Here is a 25,585-nt window from a genome sequence, read left to right as displayed (position 1 = left end):
TATAACTCTCTGCAGCGCACTGTCCATTCCAACCCGTTCTATCTGGCAATCTCCGATTGGACAGATAGAGAGTGCACTTTTCGACCCCGCTGCGTGGAATTCCTCGGCGTAAAAGCTACCCGCAGCACATTAAAATTCTGCGCGGCGGCGGAGGGTGTCGGTAGTGTTTTTCGCAAAGACCAGACTTTCGCGTGTGAAGACCCCCATAGCGCCACCGCTCTCGACTCCTGGAAAGAAGAAAACAAAAAAAATACAAAGAAATAAGAAAAACCGAATGTGCTCGGCCAGTCAGCGGGCGAGGGCAATTATTTGCGCAAGACGTTCTCTCCTTCACCCGCGTATCGGTACCCAGGCTATAGTCCTTTTCCCACCTGTAAACACAGTTGTCATTGGACAGACGCTATCTGCTCGTTATTCTCCGCTGCACCTAACATCTCGGTGGCGAACAGGTCTCGAGGCTTCATGCCTTCTACGTGCCCCCCCTCGCGAGCCCTTTCGATCTCGAAACCTCCTGCGGGGCAGCCACAGGATCCGCTGCACGCAACTGCTCGGCGAGGAACGATCCGCCGATCAGATTAAAACCCAAGAAAGGCCGGCGCTATACGGAGGATCGCGGTGGTTTCGCCGTTTAATAGCAACAGCAGCTTGCGTCGTGTAAAGCTTTGGGAAACGGGCGCCAATCCCGACGTCACCTTGGCGATCCGGTGTGTTGGGACAAGTGCGCCGCGAGAACTCAATGCGAGCGAGTCGGAGAGAGGAAGTTCCCGAGGAGGTCGCAAGCTTCATCCGAGCCGGAAGCAACGACGGCTCGCAGAAGCGAGTGTCCCGGTGCCCTGGCGGGTTTTATGCAAACCGCGTCCTTTTTCCACAAGCGATATCCAAAGAAGCAGCAGCAACAGAAACCTTGTTTTTTTTTTTATTATTTTGTTATTTTCCTTGCGCCTCATTTGGATGCTCCGGCGCGCGCGTGTGTGTGTGCATGTGTGCCGGCTCGTCTCCACCGTCCCAGTGAATGCAGGTGAGTGCGTTGTCGCGCGATCCTGTTTGGCGACCCAAATTGTGCGACAACTTGTCCTTTAACCTGTTGGTTGTACCGTCACCGTGCATGTATACAGCCTTTGCGGGGCGCGGGTCTTGCTCACAGGAAACTGCTCGGTGTTGTGATCTTCGTTCGGTCTGACTCTGGTTGCGTGGGATGCCGCAATACCAGCACGTAGTTAGAGGTCTACTGCCGAGACTTTCACTTGGCCGAGTTTCCTTCATTACGTCGGTATGAGGGCTCCTGTTCACACAACTTTTTTTTTTTTTTTCGTTCCTATAAGCGCTGTTTGTCGTTGGTGTTCCAGCGTACTTTCACTAATAACATGTCCGATACTGCCATTGTCTGGCATCTACTCTTACGAAGGTTTCAGCTTAAGAACATCACTCGTGAATATGTTTTTTTTTTTTTTTTCAAAAACAAAAGTTTTTTTTTCCGTGCCCGATTGTAGTGCAACGGCAGCATATGTGGCGGTTATGAAAGTTTTATTTGGAAAACGGCGGCACTGATTACTTGGTTTAACGGATTGCCGGGCTACGCTCACGCAATTTCCCCGACTATATGTTTCCACGAATGCCTTCCACGGTAATTTGTATCACAATGTACGCGACTATATGCCTTTGTAGCCAAAACAAAAATGGTAGGTTGGGCTATACAGAAGCGTCCATGTATCTGGGCAGGTTGGTTCACGACTCAGTGAGCAGAAAACAGTGATAAAGAACAGGATGCTGTCTGCCTTTCGGCTTACGTCCTGGTACATTGCGCTGTTTTTCTGTTCATGCTTGAGCTAATTGGCATACATGTTCATGTTACTCGTGTTTCGTTCATAATACGCTGTTCACCAGTTAACGTCGTGTGTTTGCGAGCTCAACGTCATGGCGGCCTCGATGCCGTCTTTCCGTCGAGAAACGCCTGGTGCTGTTTTCTTCTTGAAGCCGGTTTTTCTCCCACTATAGTGCGCTTTCTCGCCGAGTTATCTGTGGCGATCTCTACCGGCTACCATCTTCGAGCCTACCAGTTGTTTACAGCTCAGTTGCCAAGATGTTTGCACTTGGCTCCGTGGAAACTTCGTCGACCGTGTGAACTTTAGCGAACGACAGCAAACACCGAAGAATCTGCTCCTTGCTATAGAGACGAAGGCGTTCGTTAGAGAAGATTTCTTGCTCATAATCAATGCTTGCAACAGGCTGTCGAACTGGGCATCATCTTTTCGAACATTACTGCTTTTAGTAGAACAGTTAACTGGGCAAGTTAGCTTTCGTTTGTAATTACCAATAGTGCAATAAACAAAGACGGAGAAAGACGCAAGAGCAAGTGGTTAATTGTTCTCGTTTCTTTTTTATTCTTAATTTTCTTTGTGCGTGTGTATGTAGCGCGCCGAACAAAACACACTACAGTAGCATGTCAGCTATAAAAAGAGGCAGCGACGTGATTGCAATCATCAGTTGAACGCAGTCCGCCGGGTTCCTGTGATTATTGTCTTTATCCGTCACCGTTTATTGCACGGTTAATTATAAGTTGCTACTCTTGCCTACTATTTTCCTAAAGGAGCTGATTTGGTTGTTTCTCTGTACTGTCAAACTGTAATTGTAACTTTTCTTTTGCGAATGCTGGCTCATAAATCTGCTGTTAATTTGAGAACGCCGAAAAAACCGGCCCGTAATTCAATGTCTGCTCACACTTTACGCTTTGAGGTGGCAAGTTTACCACTCGTATAGATATCAGAAACCCGAATATCTAAGCCCGTATTTCGAGCGCGCTGCAGTCGTCATATTGAGTTCAGTGTGCAGTGAAATAAAAAGATATTGGCCTCTACCGCTCTGCATAGGGAGGGGGAGGGTGGGGGGGGGGGGGGTTGCAATTAAAATATTGCCGAGAAGTGTGCAAAAAAGACATAAATAAAATAAAAATAGGCGAGTAAACCTGACAATGATACCTGCAAATGATAAATGTTATTGGTGATGTGTAAAGGTGAGACAGTGGCAAGGACATCGGGCGTTTACTAGCATGAAGCGAACTTTAGCTCATTCTTTTCGTCGAAAAGGGGGGTGGAGGGCTATTCCTAAAAGGTAAATGAACAAGGAATCCAAAGCCCGCCTCTGTTTCGAAGGGCAGGGCATACACATTAGGACACAAGATTCAACGTAGCATGAGCGGAGCGTGACAAACCATGTCCATTTGGCTCACAATACAAAATTTCTCGTCACGATTTAATGTTTTCTTGCGTTCTGGCTTTACGCCTGACACCACTACTAGTCTTTACCAAATAGCCAAGAATTCCGGTTTTCCTTACTTCTGCTCCCCAAGTTTACGTGTAGATATTCGGGATAATGCGATGTTTCGGCGGCAGCAGTAAGATATCGGCGTTCACAAGCGTTTGAATTTTCCTGTATGTTCAACAACTTGAAACTAAATATTTAAAAGCAGACAGTTGTGATCGTCAATGGGCAGCTTACGCAGGTTTTCCCGTCTGCTCCGAGTGCTGTAGTGGATTGTGGAAGCATCGACCGTCTTTCCGGAAGTTCCCGTATTGTTTTTACCTTGAGGAAGTGTGGTATTTCCAGCGCTCAATGACGATATATAGAGAGAACGCGGTTGTCTGCGAGAAAAGTTGTCTAGCAAGTCACTTGTCTTATAGAGCAACAAAACTGGTAGTACCACCGGGGCGTGGATTTCCCTTCTTGTATTGAAAGATTTGAGATTTACCTCCTCCTAACTCTTGCAGAGAGAAAAAAAACAACGCGCGGACATTTCATTTATTGTCGTGAAATTACCATCGCTGAAAATACGGAATAATTGTGTCGTTTTACGCACCCAAGTGTTTCATAAAATTAAGAGAAAAGTGACATTTCTTTCTTTTCTTTCTTTTTATTTTTGCCACGGGAGCAGGTTGCGGTGGCGGATATAAGCATGTCGATTTCCTAAAATATCAGGGCCCTATTCACGAAGAGGTCTCACGGTAGTAGAGTTCGTAAGAACCAAATGAACCGAATAGTGACCACGAATATATTATTAGCGAAGGCCATCAACCAATCAAAAAAGTATTTACGAACAAAAACCTCTGTTTGTATTGGACCCCAATTTTCCGTTCAGCGTTTTTTTTTTTTTTTACCCTTCTTTTCGTCTTGCGAAAACATGCACGCTGCTTTGGTCTCATCATCAGTATTTCAAAAGTGGCGGTAGTTTACGATTTCAACATAGCGCTTAACGTAAGTAACTATGTTAGAGACTGTTATTTAATGTTGGGCAATCAGGGAGCTATTTAGCGTATATGCCACACTTTATGATTGCCTCCTGGACAAATAGTAGACCCCTGTAGAAAATAGCCCATTTACCTCTGTGCCACTGTTGTTAATAATTACCTAAAATGTTCGCTCGTTATGCACAAAATATTTCACGTTACAATTCCAAGATCAGATGCAGGTCAATCATGGTGTTAAGCGTGGTGTAAGCGTTTAGGCCATCACCCAAAATCCAAACGGCACTTATAAACAAAATCTTTGCAAATTCGGCCGCCAGTGAGCCAATGCAGTACCTGGCGGCAGCCGATCCTTTCCGCATATTTCATTTTACAAGATGGCGTTTGTAGAAGCCGATTGGACGTGTCCGTGTTAGCCATATCTGTATTTCACAGCTGTCGGGGCTTCACGTCCCGGAGTTCTCGTGCGAAGAAGCCCCATGGGAAGTATAAGAATATATTGTTACGTAGGAAAACGCAGACGAAAAAGCTATATACAAGTATATTTACAAGCAAATGCGCCGCACTTGGCCAAGAGGCAACAGCCCGCACTAGCCTCTAATCGTCGTCGTCGTCGTCTTCACGCTGCTCGCCTCTTCATCATGGCAAATAATGTTCCGTAGCACTACCCCCGGCGGCAAAAGCGCCGTCCCGGAGCGATTAAAGGCCGGACTCGGAAGCAGTGTAGTAGGCCTTGAGCCTACTTACGTGCACGACATCACTAGATGCCAGAGTAGACGGCGAGGTCGAACTGACAGGTTCAGTTTCGTACGTCACAGGCGTGACCTGGCGCAGCACCTGGTAGGGCCCTGTGTGTCGCAAAAGGAGCTACTCTGAGAGTCCGACGTGATGAGAGGGCGACCACGGGACCCCGAGCGCACCAGGCGAAAACTGTACGTCACGGTGGCGCGCGTTGTACAGACGCTGCTGAGTAGTTTGAGAGGCCGGCACCGTTGGAAATTGAAATAACTTTCACTGAAATGTATTTAGGGGAGCTTTACTCCATTGCGCCTCTACGAGAGCTTGCAGCCATGGCTGGTGCTAAAGCAAACCTTTCGTTGTCTCACACTCACGTTATTCCTCTAATCTTGTGAGTGTCTCGCCAAATGGGCGACATTTATAGCAGGTAATGTTGAGCATCAAAGGAACACTTCTCTGTGTAACGAAAGAGTAACGAAACAGTAACGAAACAAAAAAAATGTCGGTGTGCCGTGCATTTTGGTGCAGGTTAAAGAACCCCAGGTGGCCGTCACAAGTATTCCCGAGTCTCAGACTACAATGTGCCTCGTGATCATATCGTGGCATTGGCACGTAAAACCCGTGCATGTAATTTAGATCGGTGCCTGGATGTTTCACAGTTTGTATCCGCCAGATTCGGCGTTAGCGTTTCAGCATAGCCTGTTAAAGGCGTAATAGATATACGTAAACATTATGTGAGATTTAAATTCTATTAAAGTACTATTTAGAGCATTACAGCCTTTACACACTGTATTGGTGGTTTCAGGGTGCACGTAATTCTTTTTTTTAATTATGAGCCATATCATGTTACCCACATATACGTCAAAGAGGCTCATTAAAGAGTGCCGCACATCTATTGGCTCATATCCAAGAGGGTATCAAAGCAGTTAATTCAAGAGCAGCACAGACCAAGTAGCACATGTGTACTGAGTGCTACAAGTCGGCATCAAAGAGGTTCGTCGAAGAGGCACACAGAGCGACACAGCCTTTGACCCAACTTCAGCCCAGCAGCCCGATGCGCTACCCATTCGACCACAGACTAACCAGCTACCCAGGTTGGCGGGAAAACGCTTAGAAACAGATATAGATAGCTAGTTAGCCCTTTCAAAGTGCGTGAACTAGCCTAAGAATGCTAATCGCATTAAAACAGTGCCACGTCACATGTCTATGGCTTCCAAGTCACTGCAGCAAAACATGGGTAATGAGCACGTCGATAACGCAGCTCGGTCAGCTCTTCGAGAACACACATACCAACTGATATCGTTGTGACGTTCAGATGCGACTAGAATACCATCGCGGGCTAGCACGATGCATCGCGTTGTCATGTGCGTGCGCACATGACAAACTAGTGACATCCTGTTATAATCCATTCCGTGCTTAGCACGGAATGCTTAGCAGGCAACACGGCGGAAGGTATGCAAGTACTGCATTCTTCGAAGTCCTACTCCGCACTTCTACGGAATAACTACGTCATATATTACATCTACAACTTGTAGGCGGAATGTCGCGTCAAATTAGGTTGTGTTTGCGCCCCTTTCTTTGTTCTGCCAGTGTGCGACCTACAATATTTTGTTCGCGAGAGCAAGTGGTATACGCTGTGGCCGGTGGTCGCAAAAACGTGCTGCTCCTCTAATTCGCAAGTCAATATGTTCAGATCTTGCGACAACTTCCATGTAATAATTGTGTGAAATTTTGAGACATAAAGTTGTTATGTATATATAATATTAGATCAGATCGCGTCACTCAAGCCTATACACTATAGAAGCCCGGCCAGACGGCGCTGCTTCACCTTGCTAAAAGCGCCCCAGTGCTAGAGAAATTCCCGTCAGCTGTCTCACACGGCGCTTCGCCCGTGGTTTGTTTACACTGTGGCTTCGTGCTCTACATCTCTCGTTGCTCGCGGCAATTGCACTGCATGTTGAAAGGCAGCGCTTGGATTGGTTGGGAAACAGCAATGTATAAACTACACTCTATAGGAAAAATTCCGGGGAAAGCGGGAGTACCTGGACAGTCCTAAAAAGGGCAATTTCGTCCCTCAAGGGACTAACTACAGGAGCGTGCGTGCCGTGGGCAAATTTCGGAGAGTAAGTGTTTAGTCCCTGGTCAGACAGCAACAAGAGGACGGAACGGCAATAGTTACTCTCCATGCACTACACTGTTTTGCTCCCCGTCATGGAGTGATGCGGCGAAGACGGTATTGTCTATACATCGTGAATAAATTGAAGTCTGTGCTCTGTCTATTGAACTGCATGCAAAGCAGTATTTTGCCTATTCGTGATAAAATTGCGTGAATTTAAAAGGTGGAATGTGAAGAGCCATGCACTTCATGTGCACGCCATAAGTGAACGATACACATTAAACACACAAGTCATTGAGGGACTGCCGCATGTTCTTGGTCAATAGTACCTAAGTTCCTACCGTTCCAAGAATACAAATTTACATGATGCGATGTGTAGCTCAAACGGGGCACCCTAAGCGAAAGAGAAGTTGACCTTCTCTGTCCTCTTGCGTGCCCCGTTTGCGCTCGCTACACGTACATCACGTAATGTCTCAGTTTAATTATCCTAAAAATAGCCGGGCTGCTTTCTTTTTACCGTCGCTTATGGTTGCAAGTACAGGCAACATTAGACTCTCCTTTCAAAGCATGTACATAATGCCAAGTCTCATTTGCATTGCAGCACGTGCGTGTCTGATGCTTAACCTTGTCTGTCCCCCTATCCTGTCTAGTCTCACTATCCTGTCTCTGCCGTGATGTAGTGGTCAGAGCACCTGACTTGTGAGCTTGAGGACGTGAGTTTCGGTCCTACTTTGGGACACTTTTATTTGTTTTTTTTTAGCTCAATAATTTTTCTATCAGCGTATAAATGCCTAATTTCGTTAATTTCATCTTCGAGTAGCATCGGAAAGAATGACCGTTACACCCTTGAGGAGCTTCGCAAAAGAGAAACTCTTAGTCCTTGAAGGATTAACCGTCATGGGGAGTAGCAGTTCATCCCCTCGCAGTTACCCCCTAAAAGGTTGAATCGTTGTGGCAGGTCACCGACTCCCCAAAAGGAGCAACCTCGATGCCCCATTTCGTCCTTTTTTTTTTTTCTAGAGTGTACCGGGCCGTTTTCCAGAAACTGTCCGACGCAGAATTTCTTTTTCGTGGTAAAAAACACAAAGAAAGGCAAGTGTCGGCTTGGTCTGTTATTTTCGGCGTCAAAGAGAACATTGATTTTGAGGAATACGCCAATTCAATGCAACAGAAGCCACCGCGCATAGATATGTGTTAAGCAAAAACAAATGCTGTATATTTTCTTTCGATGTCAATCACGTTATTGACATTCCAGGTGTGCATAGTGCAATTCATTTTGGTGGCTGCATGTGTATGCAAACGTTTCCTTTTTTTTTTTTTTTTTGGGGGGGGGGGGGGGGGGGGGCTAGTCTACCTGAGAAACATGGGCACAGTGTTTTGTGCAACCAATTGGAATGGTTTTGTACACAGTAGTCGTACGTTTCAACACGTCCGATAACATTAAGAAGGAAACCCCGCAGAAATTGCTGTTGAGCGAATATTAAGTCATTGCGCATTTTAACAAAGGAAAGGTTAAGCCGCTTGCATCTCTGATCTAACCATCGTTTAGCAATAGTTGATCACTTGAATGGCATATTTAAAATTATAAATTATCTTCGTTTTCGTGACGATTACGTTTAACTATTAGTGTACAGACTTACAAAGGCTTACGACAACAAAATAAACTCAGTGCTTGAAGATAAGCAGTGCGCAATCGCCAATTGGTTAAACTACTGCAGCTATCGTTTCTGAAACGCGCGGCCACCTCTCCGTGAGCTCGAAGACCGCGCATAGAATACGCGAATTTCTCCCCCTCTTCTCTTCTTTCTAGTCCCCCTTTCTCTTACCCGCAGTGTAGGGTAGCAAACCGGTTGCTTCTCTGGTTGACCTCCCTGTCTTTCCTCTCTGCGCTCTCTCTACCTCACCAGCAATAGCTTTGATACTTCCCGTTTTTATTACTACCAAAACACGATATCGAAAGTGCAGCACTTCTAAGAGTCCGCATTGGGCACTTAACAACAACATTGTTTCTCATCACCTTATGCTGCAGCGGGATTCTTCCTGAAAAGGGCCTGCATTAACAGGTCATGCCAATGTATACGAAACTTACAAATGTTTATCGTTGTGTACGTAAAGACCACTCACTTTTCCACGCGACACGGATCAAACAACTGCATGCGAAACTAACAAAAAAAATGTGCTATTGGACTCTGCGTACAGCACAGCTCGGTAGATGTCCTATCTGCGAATTTCTCTGGTATATGCATTTTCACGGGTGGGTCAGTCGGTGCTTCTTGTTTTGAAGACAGTTGCAGGACTGAATGACAAAAAAAAAAGAGAATGTCAGAAACCATCGAAAGCGATTGTCAAAGTCAGCGATGGCTTTCTTGTGTGACCTGCTGGCATATCGCCATATTATCTGCGAATCAATAAACCTTAAGGGCACATCAGCAGACACGCGAAGTGGAGATCTCACAGCCCATCACCCTGGCCAATGATACCAAGACATCTGTCTTGTTCTCACAGCACCCATAAGAAACTTCGCAGCAACCCCTTTCATCGTCATGTTTTTATTATATATAAGGCTACGTACCCCTTGCGTCACCTTGGCACATCTACGTGTTACAGGAGATTGAGAAACATTTGGCACACACCAATATCGCACGCAGCACCGAAGTTGTCTGTTCGAGCACATAACACATACCCAGGGACCTAAGTTGTATTCTAGGCCAGAGCGAAGCCAGCAGCAAGTTTTTAGGTGCGAAGCTCCTTAGGGTGTGGGTCGTTCCCTCCTCTGTAGTAGTAGTAGTAGTAGTAGTAGTAGTATGTAGCCACCTCTAGTTTACGAATTGCTCAATAGATGGCGTTGTGCGTCCGTACGTGAACGAGACGCCGCATGTTGTTTTATGAAGTGTTCACTAGAAGTCCGTAGCTCTGGTTGGCATGGAGACCGCTATGTATGTTTGTATACGCATATATACATATATATGTATATGTATAGTATAACCGGAAGCCGACTTCCGCTTCCGTTTCCACTTCCGGTGCCGCTTCCGTTTCCGCTTCCGGTTCCGGAAGCCAGCTTCCGGCTTCCGGAGAACGCTTCCGGCGTTTTTCTCTCTCGTCCGTAGCTAGGTGCGCTGCGGTGCACAAGGGCGTTCGTTCCCGATGCGCGTTCTCTTTCTCTCGTTCCCGACGCGCACTCTCTTTCTCGTCCGTAGCTAGGGGCGCTGCGGTGCACAAGGGCGTTCGTTACCCACGCGCGCTCTCTTTCTCTCTAGTTCCCGACGCGCGCTCTCTTTATCTCTCGTCCGTAGCTGTGGTTTACCCGAATGATCCCCCGGTGCTTCGCCCACTCATCATCATTCACTTCGTGGATATGCTGTGATTTTGTTTTTAACACGAAAGTGTTTTATGCCGGGGTCCACCAAGACTTCACTGACGTATTTCCGTCACGGAAATACGTCATAGAACATAATACAAAGAAAGAAACCAGAAGAAAAAGTTCCACAAACATGCAAAATTTGGAAATCGAACCCACGACCTCTCGGTCCGCGACGATAGATCGCCGAGCATTTAACCCATTGCGCCACAAACGCATTTGCAGAGAGCTACACAGACGCGCCTTATATATCTAACACTCCTCCGTGTACCCGCGCTCTTGCTCGGGGCGGTGCCGCCGCCTACGAGCAGAAAAGAGAAGTACTGCATTATGACACTAACGCGCACCGACAGTGAACGCTTCATTGGTCTCAGCACTACGACGCCTCGATGCCAGCATTCGAAGGGACGCTGGCATCAAGAAGCACTACCAACGCCACCTAGGTGGCGTTCAGCGTACTCAGCACAGCGGAGCATGGCCTCCGCAATTAGCTCTGAAAATGTTTCTGAAGTTGATCGCGGAGGCTGCAATTACGACGCGCTGTACGCGCTGATTTGACTCGGTGACGATTCAGTTACGTGCTTTGTCTTGCGCGTTGTATTAGTGTGTCAGTTACGTGCTTCGTCTTTCGCGTTGTGCTAGCGTGTGCAGCGTAGTGCAGCTTCCATATGCACGACGGTTGCTCATGGTCATCGACGTTGGTAGTCGTGATGGAGGAGACGTGCCACCAGGCGTGAGCGTGGGTGCATCAACGCCTAAGGGCGCTTTAGCCACAAAACACCAATAGACATTATATATCAATGTGCAATAAACATTACACTACTTCTGTGAAGACACGTTTCACTTTCGTGTTCTATACCGATTCCTATATAAGAGGGATCAACCACATTTTTTTTTTATTTGGGCCACGCTCGCAACTGTGTAAACGCAACCACCGGCAGCAAGCGCTCGAACGCATTATGGACGCGCGCTTGCTTCGACGCGACAGGAGACGACCCTCGACATTCTAATCTGTCCACTGAGGGAGCAATCGGCACTGGTGTCGTGGTGGAAATTCAAGGTTACCTCGTCTGCATATCTTTCGTTCACATGTGACGCACTATTAAGCGCGAAATTCTTTTAGCTCCCGCCGTCGGCGACCTTCAAGGAATTTCGAGCCAAACGCCAGAGCCGTAATCCGGGCATCGTTGAGAGAACAAAATGAGATTGTCGTGAAACCAGTCAAAAGTTAAGAAAATTTGGTCTCTGGCCCCCAAAGCCTTTGTACAGGACCGCATTACATAGACTAGTTACTGCCCAAACATCTACTCTCGATTACGGGACAGCCAGCAGTTTTCTTTATTGGGGGCAAATGCAAGCAAAGAAGGGTCTCTAGTTTTCGTAGTGTTGCCAGTGGCGTATCGTAGAGTTTCCTACAATCGTCACTAGACGGAACTCTAGCGCTGCGATCGTCCAGCCACCGTGGGAATGATGGGTAGCACGTGGATTTGTCTGATCTTCGTGCTTCAGGCTTCAAACGTTCTTCTGGCTTCGCTTATTACGCTTTTTCTGGACCTAAATTGACCTAAACTTCGAAGCAATTTAAGCTTTTTTTTTTAGTGCGGAGCGTAATAAGACCGTGTAAGAACGCGTAATGGCTGCTAATTGCAGTGGCTCCGCTTTTCCGTGCGTCCGTGGCGCAGGGGTTTCAATACCGGGCTTCTGCGCTATAGGTCGAGTGTTCGAATCGTGCGGTCGGACAATTTTATTAATGTTTCCTGAATTGTTTATAACGCCAGTAATTTCTTTCCAAATTATCACATTGCAAAGTCACGGAGCCATTTCAAGCCAGAAGGAGGAAGTTTAGGCAAATTCATGTACTACCCATCATTCTGGTGGGCTGTACATGAATTGAAGGTGGGCAGTACATAAACTGCCCTGCTTACAGCTCCCGCAGATACTAGCGCCACAGTTATCTCTAGTAATTGTATGAAACTTTATGCGGCGTATGAAGCGGAGTATAAATGATTTCCGTTGGCGTCATCATGGTCGCTATCGTGGAGTTATAGCAGGTTAAGATGTTGCGTAAACGAGAAGCGCTACAGTACGGCAGGCGTGTGTTGAACCGAGCGACAAATCGATAGCAGGGATAATCCGGTCACAAATTCTCGCTGCCAAAAAAACGCAAGAAAAATATGTACGCATGATAATACGTTTCACTGACATCATCACGGCCGATATGTTCGGGTGAAGGCTCTGTTATACTCCGACGTTCACAACGCGCGCGCGCGCGCCGGCGTTCGTTTCATCGCGTCACGTCGGCGATGCCACGCCAGGCGCAAATCCGCCTGCCCTATAGTCCAACGCGACGCGGCCCGACTAGAATGTACTAGAATTGTCTAGTACACTCTAGCCCGACGCAGCGGCCGCAGCCAAAGCAGCGCATGCTCAGTAATGACACGGCCGCTACCGAAAAAAAAAACTTTTTTTTTATGTAGCAGCCGTGGTAATGAGCAGAGCACCGCGCAGAGCGGACGCGGTGCAGTCTGAATAACGTCGTCGGCGCAAAATGCAGCATGCTGCATTTCGCGCCGGCTGTCGCCTGGTCGCGTCGGTCGCGCCTCGCGTCAGAATGCTCGCGTTTTGCTAGCGTAGCGTCTCTGTGCCCAGCGTGCGCGCGCGTCGACGTTACGTCGGAGTATATCGAGCCCATGAGTTGCTGCGGTGAATTGATGCGTCCGGTGAGGTCACGTGAAAACTATCGGTGACAGCAATAAACACCTTTAGCCAGCAAAAGGAAGAAAAATAATACGCGAAAAAAAATTAAATGGAGCACTGCGGTTAAAGTCCTTTGATGATTTTAGTTTAATCAAAGAGAGACCGGTACGCCTTATCACGACAGCGCTCAAACTGTCGAAGAAGCGGAAGCCCGACTTCCGTCGCAGTTCCTCGCCACAAGTTAATAGGGAAAAAATAAAAGCCCAGAACGCAGTGTGAGACTGCAACTTAGAGGGACATTGGAGAACAACAATAATTTAGCTTAGACAGATGAAGTATTTTATCGTGATAGCAGCGTACAGAAAACGACACAGAAAGAGAAAGAATGGGCCAGCGCTGTCCTTCTGTTTGTGTTGTTGTTTACTGCACCCTGTTTTCATGGATAAGTTCCAACTCACCCCGTTCGCCCTACTTGTAGAGGTTGTTTTTGGTTTTATTATTAAGAACTTGATTTGTGTTTATATCGTGGAAGAAAGCCGGCGGTAACCACGACAGCGCACGGAGGGAGCATCGCCGACGGCGGTGATGATTCACAGCTTGCAGTTCAGTAGGAAATGATAAAGACGATGCAACACATTAAGAGGCCACTAAACCAGCTCTGCTTAATTTAAATAAACAAGAACAGTCGCGTGCTTCTCCTCTGGGCTTTTCCGGTCCCTTCGCACGTTGCGACGCCGACAAGGCTATGCAAGTGACGTACGTCACTAGGGTAAGAACTGTCCATCGGTTCATATACGAGAGATGTCAGTTCTGATCCGCCCGCTAGCATGCATTTGCCATGCATTCACGCGCTCGGTCTTTGCTCGTCGTCTCCCTCGCCTGTCCTGCTCAGCCAACTGGTTTGAACTTGTGTACCAATGTGTTTCGCACTGCGCTTGTTGCGGCAAAGCTCTGAATCGCGATAAGCGGAAGCTGATGGGGTTTTCAAACAATCAAAGAGGGCTAATGTTACGTTAGGCATTCACGTGTGGAGTTCACGTGTCTTCCAGAGGAGTACGCGCTGAAGACCAGAGTGTTCCTGGGGGGATGGTAGCGAAGTTGAGAAAACAAACCGCTCGCTCGCCTTCAGCTCAAAGTGGTTTTTGGGGCCCTGGATGTTTTCTTGCTCTTCTGCATCACCACTGATAAAAGAGGCAAATTCTTGCGAAACAACGTCGCTGTAGCGATGTCTCTTCGCGTGCAAGGCGTTTACTAACTTCCTTCTTAACGAAGGCAACCGGTTGTATCGTTCAGTAAAATCGAGTGGTTGCCGAAAAAGGGTAACCCTTCTAGTGTGACTCACTTTCTGAGTATTTTACGTGCGGAAGCCTTACGAATCACACACTTCAAGCCGCAATATATCCTCGCAGTAAAAAAAAAACAAAAAAAAAACGCCTGAATGTAATCGTTACCTACTCACGCTGCAATCGCCGAGAACGACTTCTAGGACACGGACGCAGCGCAGGTGTCACTCGGTATCGAACGACGAAGCGTAGACGCGGCGTCGCCACACCGTGAAATTGTCCTGAATACGTTCAACGGGTGTTGTCCTTCGGTACGATCTTTTCAGTTTCGGCGTCAAGTTGGGAAATCTACGGTCAGCCAAAGATGAACGTGGTTTGTCCTTAGGTAAAAGCAAAGTTTCCAAAAAACTAATACATAGTGACTGAACACAAGTTCATTGTGCATAGTGTTCAGGTATGCGTCCTTACGTTTTTTTTTTTTGCGTTCTTGGGTTTAGCGATGTATTGCCAGCAATCCTGATCATCCACTAAATTTCCCGTCCGAGACTATAATTTCGTTTATTTTGTTCGTCTTGTTTTCAGGAACGAGTCTATCATGACCGCCAGTCGTCCTTTTCTAACTTGCGGATTGCAGCGGTTCATTCATGCAAGTGAAAACGGTAAGCAAGCATGTAAGCTCAAACTTTATTGCGCAGTTGTGTGTTCTCTCTCTAAAGGCTCAAGGCAGTCTGTTAACGATGCGGTCCTGGCAAAATGTCAACGTTTATATGTCTCGGATAGCCACTACGTGATGAGTCTGACAACTCGGCGCGCACGCCTGCGCGTTCGTGAGTATAGTTGCGTGTGTGCGGCCACTTATTTGTGGGCCCATTTGCGGGTATCTGTGTGTCTGTGATTTGCGTTTGCATTTTATTTTTTAATACTGGGCGTTTTAGTGTTCATGTGCGGTTGCGTTTGCGCGGCTATTTCTTCGTTGGCCCATTTACGGGTGTCTGCGTGTCTGTGATTTGCGTTGGTATGTTATTTTTTTGATACTGGTATTTTAATGTACTTGACCTTGTGATCAACCGGAGTCGCCACCTGGCGGGCACTGGCTGAACCAAGCAGCGTATATGTCGCGTTGCGTCGTGCGCCGGCCACTGCTTGTTTACATGCACTTGTGCGGCGTGCATATCCTCTGAAGTCTGTTCCATGGCTGTAGCATAGCGTAAAAGGCGGTATATGCATTTCTTACGACGTACAGAGCATCTGGCCTGTTCGCTATAGCCTTTCGGTGCTGTAGTAAGACCAGCGGTTGCACGCGTTGAGCCCGTGATGTGCGATCGTTGTGTAATCTCCCATCGCTTCAATCATTTCGATTTTGTCGCCACTTTGTGTTTTAAGCACACCATAAAAATATTTGGCATTATCTTAAGTAAATTAAGGGGTCGAAGGGAAACTTGAAGGCAGCGCTTTAACAACCTTTAGTTGGGATTTGTTGATCATTTCGCAATCATTATGATTGCGGAATGAGACCGACGAGGTGACGTGAAGATTGCTCAACAGTAGGAAAAATGAATCTTGGGCACTAATATCATATTTCGCGCGTTTAGGGCATATAATTTCTTGACTCTCGCTTAGTGGTTACGCGACCAGCCCTATAGCTGCGCCTGTTGTATACTTATTGTGCGGTTTTGATACCAGTGCGAAGTAATTATTCTGCCTCGCCCATGGATTGTGGCACTTTCGTTCTTGGATTCCCTGTTACAATAGCAAAGTGAATTTAGAGTAATACATAAGGATTATGTGGGATAGGGCTTTCGCTAAACGGAGGAGTCACAATACTGAGTTGCCGGCGGTTACTAGGAAGTTTATTTCGCTCTCTGGTGCGGCCTTGTCACTTGATAGCGGCCTATATTTCCCAAATAAATTTAATTACGTAATAATTTTCGGCTTTAAAATAGGTGGAACTCTTACGCATTAGTTCTTTCTTTTGCGCGTAACCGTGTGAATATAGCTTCGAGCCAAAATGCTAAGTTAATTTTACTGTTACCTCGATAAAAAAATAAAAAGACGTGTGTGATCCGGCATGGCCATCCCGCTAACGAACTGTCACTGAAATGCGTGTTTCGCGTTTCAAAGGGGGTAACAGAAAATAATAATAAGGCGGATAAATGTGCGTACACAAGCGATCACCGCTTGTGTACGTACATTTATCCGCCTTATTATGCAGCGCACATCATTTTGGTACTTCACTGCCCGAGAATACAGGCTTTTTTTTATAATTAGCGTAAGATTAGACGTAAATGCTGAATTAATCGAGTTGCAGTACAGCAGTGCCAACAGAGTAGCCAGAATGCAAGCTCAACATGCGCAAAAAGTACCATCGAAGTGCCCGGGCCACAGAATATATGTAGCCCAGTGCGAAATAGTTAGTCTCCGTTGAATAGCAATTTCGAGGCATGCCGCCGACTGCCTATCCACACTAACGTGGCGACGGTTCCGCCACATATAGCTCATTCTCACGGCGAATAGCTGTACGTCCTAACGCGATGGCTTAAAGTTTAGGTTCGGTGTCATAGAAAATCAGGCGTCGGCGTCGGCGTTGGCACCAGCGCCTAGAAAGTCATCCCGAACCACCCCGACCACGCGGGCCCTCCGCGTGTCCCAGAGGCGTTTGTGAAATAATTGAATATATCAAAGTAAAATGCATCGGAAAATTGTAAAGAACGACTTAACCAGAATCTACAGACGTGATAGCGTCGGTTTGTAACTTGAATATACGAGAACAGTTAATTCTGTTACGCGGAAACTCAAACACAAACCTCTTTTCCAACATTTCTACTACTCATACAGCGGCGCGCCCGAGTCGGTTCCTTGCAAAAACACCATACGGATAATTTATTCATCATTTAATATGATGATTAGTCGGAGCTTTAGCTATGGTTATGTTTATTTAAATGTGTCTTGTTGTTTGGTTGTCTTACTTATATATGCGTGTGTGTGGGTACATGTGCGTGCGTGCGTGCGCCCGCGCGCGCGTGTAAACTTCTGTATGCAAAAAGTGCTCCCTACCCTGTAATGACCCTCAAGAGAAGGCTAACAGTATTTCTTAATAAATAAATAAATAAATAAATAAATAAATAAATAAATAAATAAATAAATAAATAAATAAATACAGATGGCGCTCACCTCCTCAGCCGCGGCGCGCGGAGGCGAAGGTGGAGACAAAAGAAAACTTCAGTTGGCGGGAAGGCTGACACGCAGTCGCGTATCTTTGAATGCTTTCGCGTGCCGCCATTAAAGGCGAAGCTTAAGCGTTCTTCAAATTTTATGTATTATGTATCTCACTCTCACTGACCGTACAAAGAGCGATGGAACGACAAATGTTAGGCCTAACGTTAAGAGACAGGAAGAGAGCGGTGTAGATCAGAGAGCAAACGGGGATAGCTGATAGTCTAGTTGACTTTAAGAGGAAAAAATGGAGCTGGCCAGGCCATGTAATGCGTAGGATAGCTAACCGGTGGACCATTTGAGTTACAGAATGGATACGAAGAGAAGGAAAGCGAAGTCGAGGACGGCAGAAAACTAGGTGGGGTGATGAAGTTAGGAAATTTGCAGGCGCAAGGTGGAATCAGCTAGCGCAAGACAGGGGTAATTGGAGATTGCAGGGAGAGGCCTTCGTCCTGCAGTGGACATAAATATAGGCTTATGATGATCTCACTCCCTTGCTCTGCGTGCGTGTGTGTGTTTGTGTGCGTGTGTGTAATGGCACGCGCACGCATAATACGCAACGACACATACTCAGTTAATACCGGCACATTTCTACAGATTGACACATAGTCATCGAAGTTGCTCAGACGGTTGGTTTCAAAGCCTGTTCTCTCGGCCAGCAGGGCGATGCCCTGCCCATTCAACCGTGTACTACCCATTAACCCACGAAGACGGGAAAACGGTTACATACATACATACATACATACATACATACATACATACATACATACATACATACATATACATACATACATACATACATACATACATACATACATACATACATACATACATACATACATACATACATACATACATACATACATACATACATACATACATACATACATGCGCCATCTCGGCGCCATCTAGGCGCCATCTGTTGGGACCTTTTATTACTGTTGGCTTAAAGCTGTCTAGAGAGCCGCGGCTTCAGTCGGCTTGTTTTTAACGCGTAGCGTCTCTTTGACACCGATTCTGGCGCGTTGATTTTATTGCGATAGCAATTATATCGACACTCCAAGAGGATTTGTGCCGTCGGCGTCGTCGTCGCCGTCGCCGTGAGGTTTCGTATAAAGTCCAAGGGCGACAGGATCGTCGCCGCGCGCTCTATGCTGTATGCGCGCGTGAAAGCACGCGAGGGACGCGTGCTTCCACGGGGAGCGAACGCACGGCGGAGAGCAAACGCGACGTCTTCCGTTGAACGAAAAGCCGTGGGGGATGGAAGGGAGTGAAGGGGGGGCGACATTTTGCTGCGGCGCCAAATGCGCATCTTGCGACCGGGCGCAAGGGGAACAGGAATTTCGTATGCGAAAGCAGGACAGCGGGAAGGCAGCGTGGGAGGGGCTGCTGTTCTGCGAGTAAGTGCGTACTTGTACCACGGCCGCTGGGTTAAAAAAAACCATGCTTGTACTTTGAGCGGCGACGGCCCGTCGCGCACACCGTATCTTGAAAGCGATCTGCAACACGGCTCCTACCTTTGTTTGCGCCGTGCTTTCGCCGCTCAGTTTCCGTTGAAGGGATAGACCGCACGAACCTTCACTCGCTGCTACTGGCGCGCTTGCTCACGCCAGCGTTTTGACAGTGGTTGTCTGTGGTCATGGAGTGTGATCTATTCATGTTTGCTTCTGCGCGCTGACACCATGCTTGTTAATTTAGTTCCTACGCGAATGTTTAAAAGTTTATACAGCCGATAAAACTACTGTCCTTACTCCGTATAGCTGTCTACTAATTTGCTATCGCAATTGATGCTTTTTTCATTTGCTAACGTAAAAACCAGTCCTATGTGTTTTCTTAATTAAATGAAAGCTGCGGATCATGGTTATGTACATATATTTTGCCTCAAATAGGCCTGAGGTTTCCTTTGCGCTCTATAGTGTTAACGTGTATGACCCCGGGCCACCAGTGCTAGTAGCTTAGTTGGTTTTGGCCGGGCGGTTGACTCGAATGACAGCCCAAGAAAGACTATCGTCTTTACGCAGTCTTCAGAAAATGCGTGGAGTGTCTTAAGAACGCTAACGCATTAAATTTCATTCACATGAACAACGCGCGAATCAGGTGTTTCCTCCTGAAAGGAACAGCGTTGCACACTACGCTCACACTAAAAGTGATTTGTGATCCTGCGTGCACCACTGCCCGTCTCTCAGAATATCTCCGTCGTAAAACGCTGACATCGCGTGCAGTTGGCGCTCACGCGATATATTCAGAAATGAAGGAGACTGTACCTTCGTTAATAAACATTCAGATGTTATCAATACATGTTAAAGTAGGTTAATGTTTTGCTCCTGCCTTCACACGTGCAGGTCATCCTTACTGCGCAATGAGGTGACTTACCAGGCTCGGCGCCAACAATGAGGGTCCTGGAAGAGGCATTCAATGCCTCCATGCTACTCGTCACCACCGAAGTGTCTGGCGGTGGTGGTGCTTTCGGCGACACCATCTCCGGAAACGAAAGTGTCGCCAACGTAACCACAAACGCAACCAACGACACAGGTGCCACCACCGACGGCTACCCCGCCTCACCTTACACCCTAGCCGAGATCGTAGTGCTCGCCACTCTGTCTACTTTGGCCGCCGTCCTCACAATTATCGGCAACCTGATGGTCATGGTCTCGTTCAATATGGACAAGCAGCTGCGGACCATCAGCAACTACTTCCTGCTCAGCCTTGCCGTCGCCGACTTCTCCATCGGGGTCATCTCTATGCCCCTCATGACCATGTACATCCTCTACGGCTACTGGCCCTTAGGAGCGGTCGCCTGCGACATCTGGCTCGCCTTCGACTACATGAACAGCAATGCGTCGGTTCTCAACCTGCTCGTCATCTGCTTTGACCGGTACTTTTCGGTGACGCGGCCGTTGACGTACCGAGCCAACAGAACGCCGCAGAGAGCCGCCATCATGATCGCCTTAGCATGGATCATATCCTTCCTGCTATGGCCACCCTGGATCTTCGCTTGGCCGTACATAGAAGGCGAGCGTACCGTACCACAAGAACACTGCTACATTCAGTTTCTAGAGACCAATGTGTACATCACATTCGGCACGGCCATCGCCGCCTTCTACCTACCCGTCTCGGTAATGTGCGCGCTCTACTGGTGCATCTGGCGCGAGACGGAGAAGCGCAAGAAGGACTTGGGCAAACTTCAGGAAGATCGGAGGAAGGGCGGCAGTTCGCGAAAGTCCACATCGAGCGACGGTACCCTCGAATCTGAGGACTTCCGCAGCAGCGACTCTACCAAGTCGCGGACGACGACGACGTCGCAACTGGCATCTACGCTCAGCCTCACTGACATCCAAGAGCTCGCTTCCGGAGGAGTCCAAGACGCGCCAACTTCGCGATTTCCTGCGATCCTTGCTTCACGTCGGAAATAGCAAACGATACGACGACAACGCAAGTTGTGCAGGATCGCCCGGTACCCACACGCCGCCCTCTGTCGAGACGTCGGTGGAGTCCGTTTCCACGTCGTTCCACGAGGAGCACCAGGTGGAGTTCAACCCGTCCGGGCGTCAGGGAAACGGTGGCGAATGTGGTGTGGTAAGCATTCCTGCGTCCGACCATGGTGGTCTTCCATGCAACGAGATTCCGGAGGATGCCACGGTTGCCTTGCCACCGGCATCGCGTTCATCCGATTCAGTCTACACGATACCCATTGAACCAGTGGCGCTGCCGTCACTACAAGAAGAGCCGGCGCAGGTAAGTGGCATCTCGAGGAAGATTGTGTCAATGATAAAAAAAGAGTGGGCAAGAAGTTGGAATTCAAGTGAGTTTCTAACGTTATCTATTTTCGCCCGACCTCTATTTCTGTCCAGAATCAGTTGGACCTCTGACGTATACTAATTTAGGCGCACTAATAGAGCGATGGTAAAGAACTGAGACAGTTTGTTCGAAAAGCAGTACGGATCATTATACCATTTGGCTTCAAAAGATACATACAGTTCAATGAGAGAAAAACAATGCCTGCTTACTCTTCGGGAAGGAGAGGACAGAAACATTAAAATGGAAGATAGGGCGAGAGAAATAAAATCGCATCTTGGGTTAATTCGTGCCTAAACGTATATCATTATGAGGCACGCTGTAAAGTGCGGGATTGTGGAATAACTATGGCCACCTGGGGTTCTGTAACGTACTCTTAAATCTAATTACACTGTGAGTGTATACCTTACTGCATTTGCATTCAATGTGCGCCAAAATCTCGCCCTCCTTCGCTAACAAAGCATTTCCCTATGCTGTGTTTCAAAGCGTAGAATCGCCTCACGAGCATTTTGCGTTTCGCAGCCATGGAAATACGGCCTCAGCGGCGGCGATTGAACCAGCGACCTCGAGCTCAGATGCGCAACGTCAATGCCGCTAAGCTGCCGCGGTGGGTAAGGAAATAAAGAGAAAAGAAAGATATAGTTATGGATCTCAAACTAAATGAAAACAATGACAAAGAATATTTTGTGGCAGAAGAACAGAATAAAAGCATTGCAAAGCGCCCTTTAAAAATATATGACTCGCCATCCAAGCCCTACGAAAGTGGATGTCCCGCGAATCTATGGAAAACCGTCAATACAACTGCTGGGAGGGGGGGTTCTTCTTAAATTCGAAGTCATGATATGGCCCATGCACCGAAATATTCGGCGTAACCATCCGATGGTACCAAAACACATGTGACCAAGTGGTGATGTCATGTTTGACAAGAGAAGATTAGAATGAAATTATACTTGAGTTCAAGTTAGTAAATATAGCTGGACAAGTTATGTAATGGTTAGGTCGGATAAGATTTCCTCTATTGAAATAGCAAGACTGCCAGTTGAAGGAAGTACAGTACACGGAAGCAAAGGCATAGGATAGGCTTTCTGGACGTAACACATGGGTAACTTGAGATTGTCAGTAAAAGCCTTCACTGTAAAGTGACACAACCAGGTGAAAATGACGATCATAGTGACAAATATAATAATCGTGATCCTACGGGAATGCCCGGATTCCGGAACGGAGTGACAATGCTGTGGTACACGGACCAGTTTTAATAGGAATCTCCTGTACTTTTCGCAGACCTGCGCTTCTCCCACCGTCGAGGAGGACACAGAGAAGCCCGACCCAGGCAGAATGCCGTCTTCAGAGAAGGCGGCGGCACCTGAGGACTTAGCGACGGCCAAACAGGTAGCAGACACCGGCTTGGAATCTATTAGGAAACCGCTCACGACCAGTGTGGTCCAACGCCAGCCGGTGGTCGCCAAGCAGCCACCCGTCCAAAGCAGGAAAGCGAAGCAGCAGGACAAGAAGCAAGACCAGAAAGCTGCCAAGACGCTCAGCGCCATCCTGCTGGCCTTCATCATCACCTGGACGCCGTACAACGTGCTGGTGCTCGTCAAGACCGTGTCTTCCAGCGACGACGCCATTCCGGTGCACCTGTGGAACTTTGGCTACTACTTCTGCTACATCAACAGCACGGTGAACCCTTGTGTTACGCGTTGTGCAACGCCAACTTTCGTCAGACGTATATCCGCATTCTGACTTGCAAGTGGCGCAACAGGCGGCGGACCGCTGTCACCCGACGCTTGAACTGAACAGTGCTCCAACTCTTGCGCAACTCGACCACAGTCAATGCGGCAGCTCTTCATATCGAACTGCCCTTTAGCATCACTTGTGCCTGTGGTAAGTGCAACATCAGTGTCATTTTCCCTGTCTTACCACGGCTACCAGTCTGGGAGCGTTTGAAGAAAACTGACTTGCACCTCTCCTCAAGTCCGCATTGGTTGAAGAACTTCTTGCGTCGTACGGTTGCCGTGCTTTCAAGGTACATGATTTTTTTTTTAGAAATCTGCCTTTAGAAAAAGAATGTAAAGAAAGTGAACACAGGCGAATCTTGCCGAAAGTAGTGAGACACAGCGAGAACGAGAGCTCTTTAGTGAACCCTAGAAAGGGTTGCCATGTCTGGTGGCTCTGACCAAGATGTTTCGAAACAGGAACAATTTTCGCATCAAATGCAGCCAGTATAGGCCTGAAGAAGAGATTTCGTTTACTGCTTGCGTAATTTGGCCTCTCTCAAGTACTTCTCTTTGTCTACAGTATGCTATAAATGTTTATGACATATAGGCCCAAAGAAGTCCGGCATCGCAAGTTTTAAGAAGTGCAGCTTATCCTGGCCACCCAATTAATCCCTGAAGAAGCACCATCTTTAAGCGTCGGAATCTCCGTCACATTCAATTGCCTTCCTTAATCCCTATCTAAATCGAGTTTTGCAGCTGCTGATGTTCTTTTTCCCATTCTTTTGCAGCACATGAGTATCTAAAGAACTGCGAGCCGACGGCTGGTCCTGGGTGCCTTCGACGAAGAGCGATATTGTTCATCGGAGGGAGTCCTTAAAGACCATCAACAACGAGCGCAGTGTTTCGTGCAACCTATGTGCTTACGGGTCTGTTTTGTGTTGTTGTGTGAAGAGTCTGGTGCTTACATTAGGGCTTCCTGTGCTTTTTACATTGTGCAATTCCTTGCTAGGAGGCTTTATGCAGAGGAGTGTGACAACAAGAACCGCGATGACCGATGGACATTGTTCGACCTAAAGCAGCATCACGTGAAACGTAGAACTGTTCGTGCATGTGGTGTGTGTGTATTGAATATATGTTTGTCCCGCGTCCTTTAGTGAAACGCAGGTAGACTGATGTAGAGTAAGTGCGACTAGTACAGCCTAGTGACAAAGACAGTGCTGGTGACTCATCTTTCAGGAGGGGCCGTTTGTACATATGCGCACATTTTCCTCCATTTACTGAAGTTCTCGTACTACCAAGTGAACAGTCTGCTTGTCGCAAAAAAAAGGCCGAAAGTTGACTGTCGAAGCCTGTAAGAAATCTCTCAAATGAGGCCTCAATATCGCAGCCATATTTTTTGCTTGCAACAAGAGCTCCCATCACTCCATTTGCTCATAGGGAACACGTGTGCAAAGCTACGACATACTGAAGCGTTGACGCTACGAACGTCATTTCGACTGGTTTTATGGCAGTTTTAAAGATGTACACTGACTGGATGCTTCATTGACGCCGCATTGTATCGTATTCAAAGGTCTTTCTAATGTCTTTACGATGCAACAAGATGGCATTCGAGATTACTTTGTGCAGTGACATCTCGAGCTTCACGTCAAAGAGCACGGCACTGAAAGATTTCGTGGCATTAGTGTGATCAATGAATGCGAGTGTTCCCAGTCAAGCGAATAGTCAGTTGTTCGATGTTGCCTTGCGTTCCCTGAGCGCGCGTAACGTATGCTTACCTCCGTGTTCTGAAATGTATATTATCTTGAAGCGCATATGCTTGACTTGACATACATGACACCTGGCGTCAACGTGCCCAGGGCGCTCATCGCGTTCCTTCGGCGCGTTTACCACAGGCTTCATGTAGATCAAGTCAATTAATCTCCGTTCGTATTAGGTCTCTGTGTAAGGAAGTGCGGTTTGTGCATATTGTCTGCGTTTTGCAGTGTCATTGACACCGATGCTAATACTCGTCATTACCCCATCCTCGATCATTCGTGACTTCCGTCGCACCTTGCGCTACTTAACGTACTGTCGGGAGCAGAATTAGTAGACCACGGCATCAGACAAAACAATTTCAATTTCCTCTGCCACAGATTGCGTGGCGTCGAGCTGCATCGATGCACGGTCACATTGGTGAAACTGACGCACCTACGTTGTGCCACTTGACTTCAGCCTTCATGTCTAGGCTTCAAATAACAAAGCTCTTTTCGCGTTCTCTGTGGTCTCAACAGAGACGCGTGGTGCTCACGTCTGCATATATATATATATATATATATATATATATATATATATATATATATATATATAATGAATGAGAAGAAAGGAAACCGTGGGGCCCGAATTTTATTCATCATATCATAAGAAGCCAACAAACATTGACACCAAGGACA

At 47.3% G+C, this 25,585-nt stretch overlaps 1 protein-coding gene across 1 annotated transcript; it reads left to right on the top strand.

Moving 5' to 3' along the window:
- The first annotated feature begins 507 nt into the window (after positions 1-507).
- Positions 508-25,421, top strand: LOC119458044 (muscarinic acetylcholine receptor M2-like). The gene is given in 7 exon segments (XM_037719842.2): positions 508-1,018; positions 15,013-15,089; positions 19,986-20,972; positions 20,974-21,378; positions 22,720-23,125; positions 23,128-23,464; positions 23,945-25,421. Coding segments are annotated over 4 exon segments (1,857 nt in total). The 5' UTR covers positions 508-1,018; positions 15,013-15,089; positions 19,986-20,033; the 3' UTR covers positions 23,235-23,464; positions 23,945-25,421.
- Positions 25,422-25,585: the final 164 nt, after the last annotated feature.

The sequence above is a fragment of the Dermacentor silvarum genome, chromosome 7, assembly GCF_013339745.2.
Source record: "Dermacentor silvarum isolate Dsil-2018 chromosome 7, BIME_Dsil_1.4, whole genome shotgun sequence".
In the NCBI taxonomy this organism is placed as follows: Eukaryota; Metazoa; Arthropoda; class Arachnida; order Ixodida; family Ixodidae; genus Dermacentor; species Dermacentor silvarum.
Note: the sequence above shows the minus strand (reverse complement) of the source record. Positions and strands in the feature narration are given on the sequence as shown.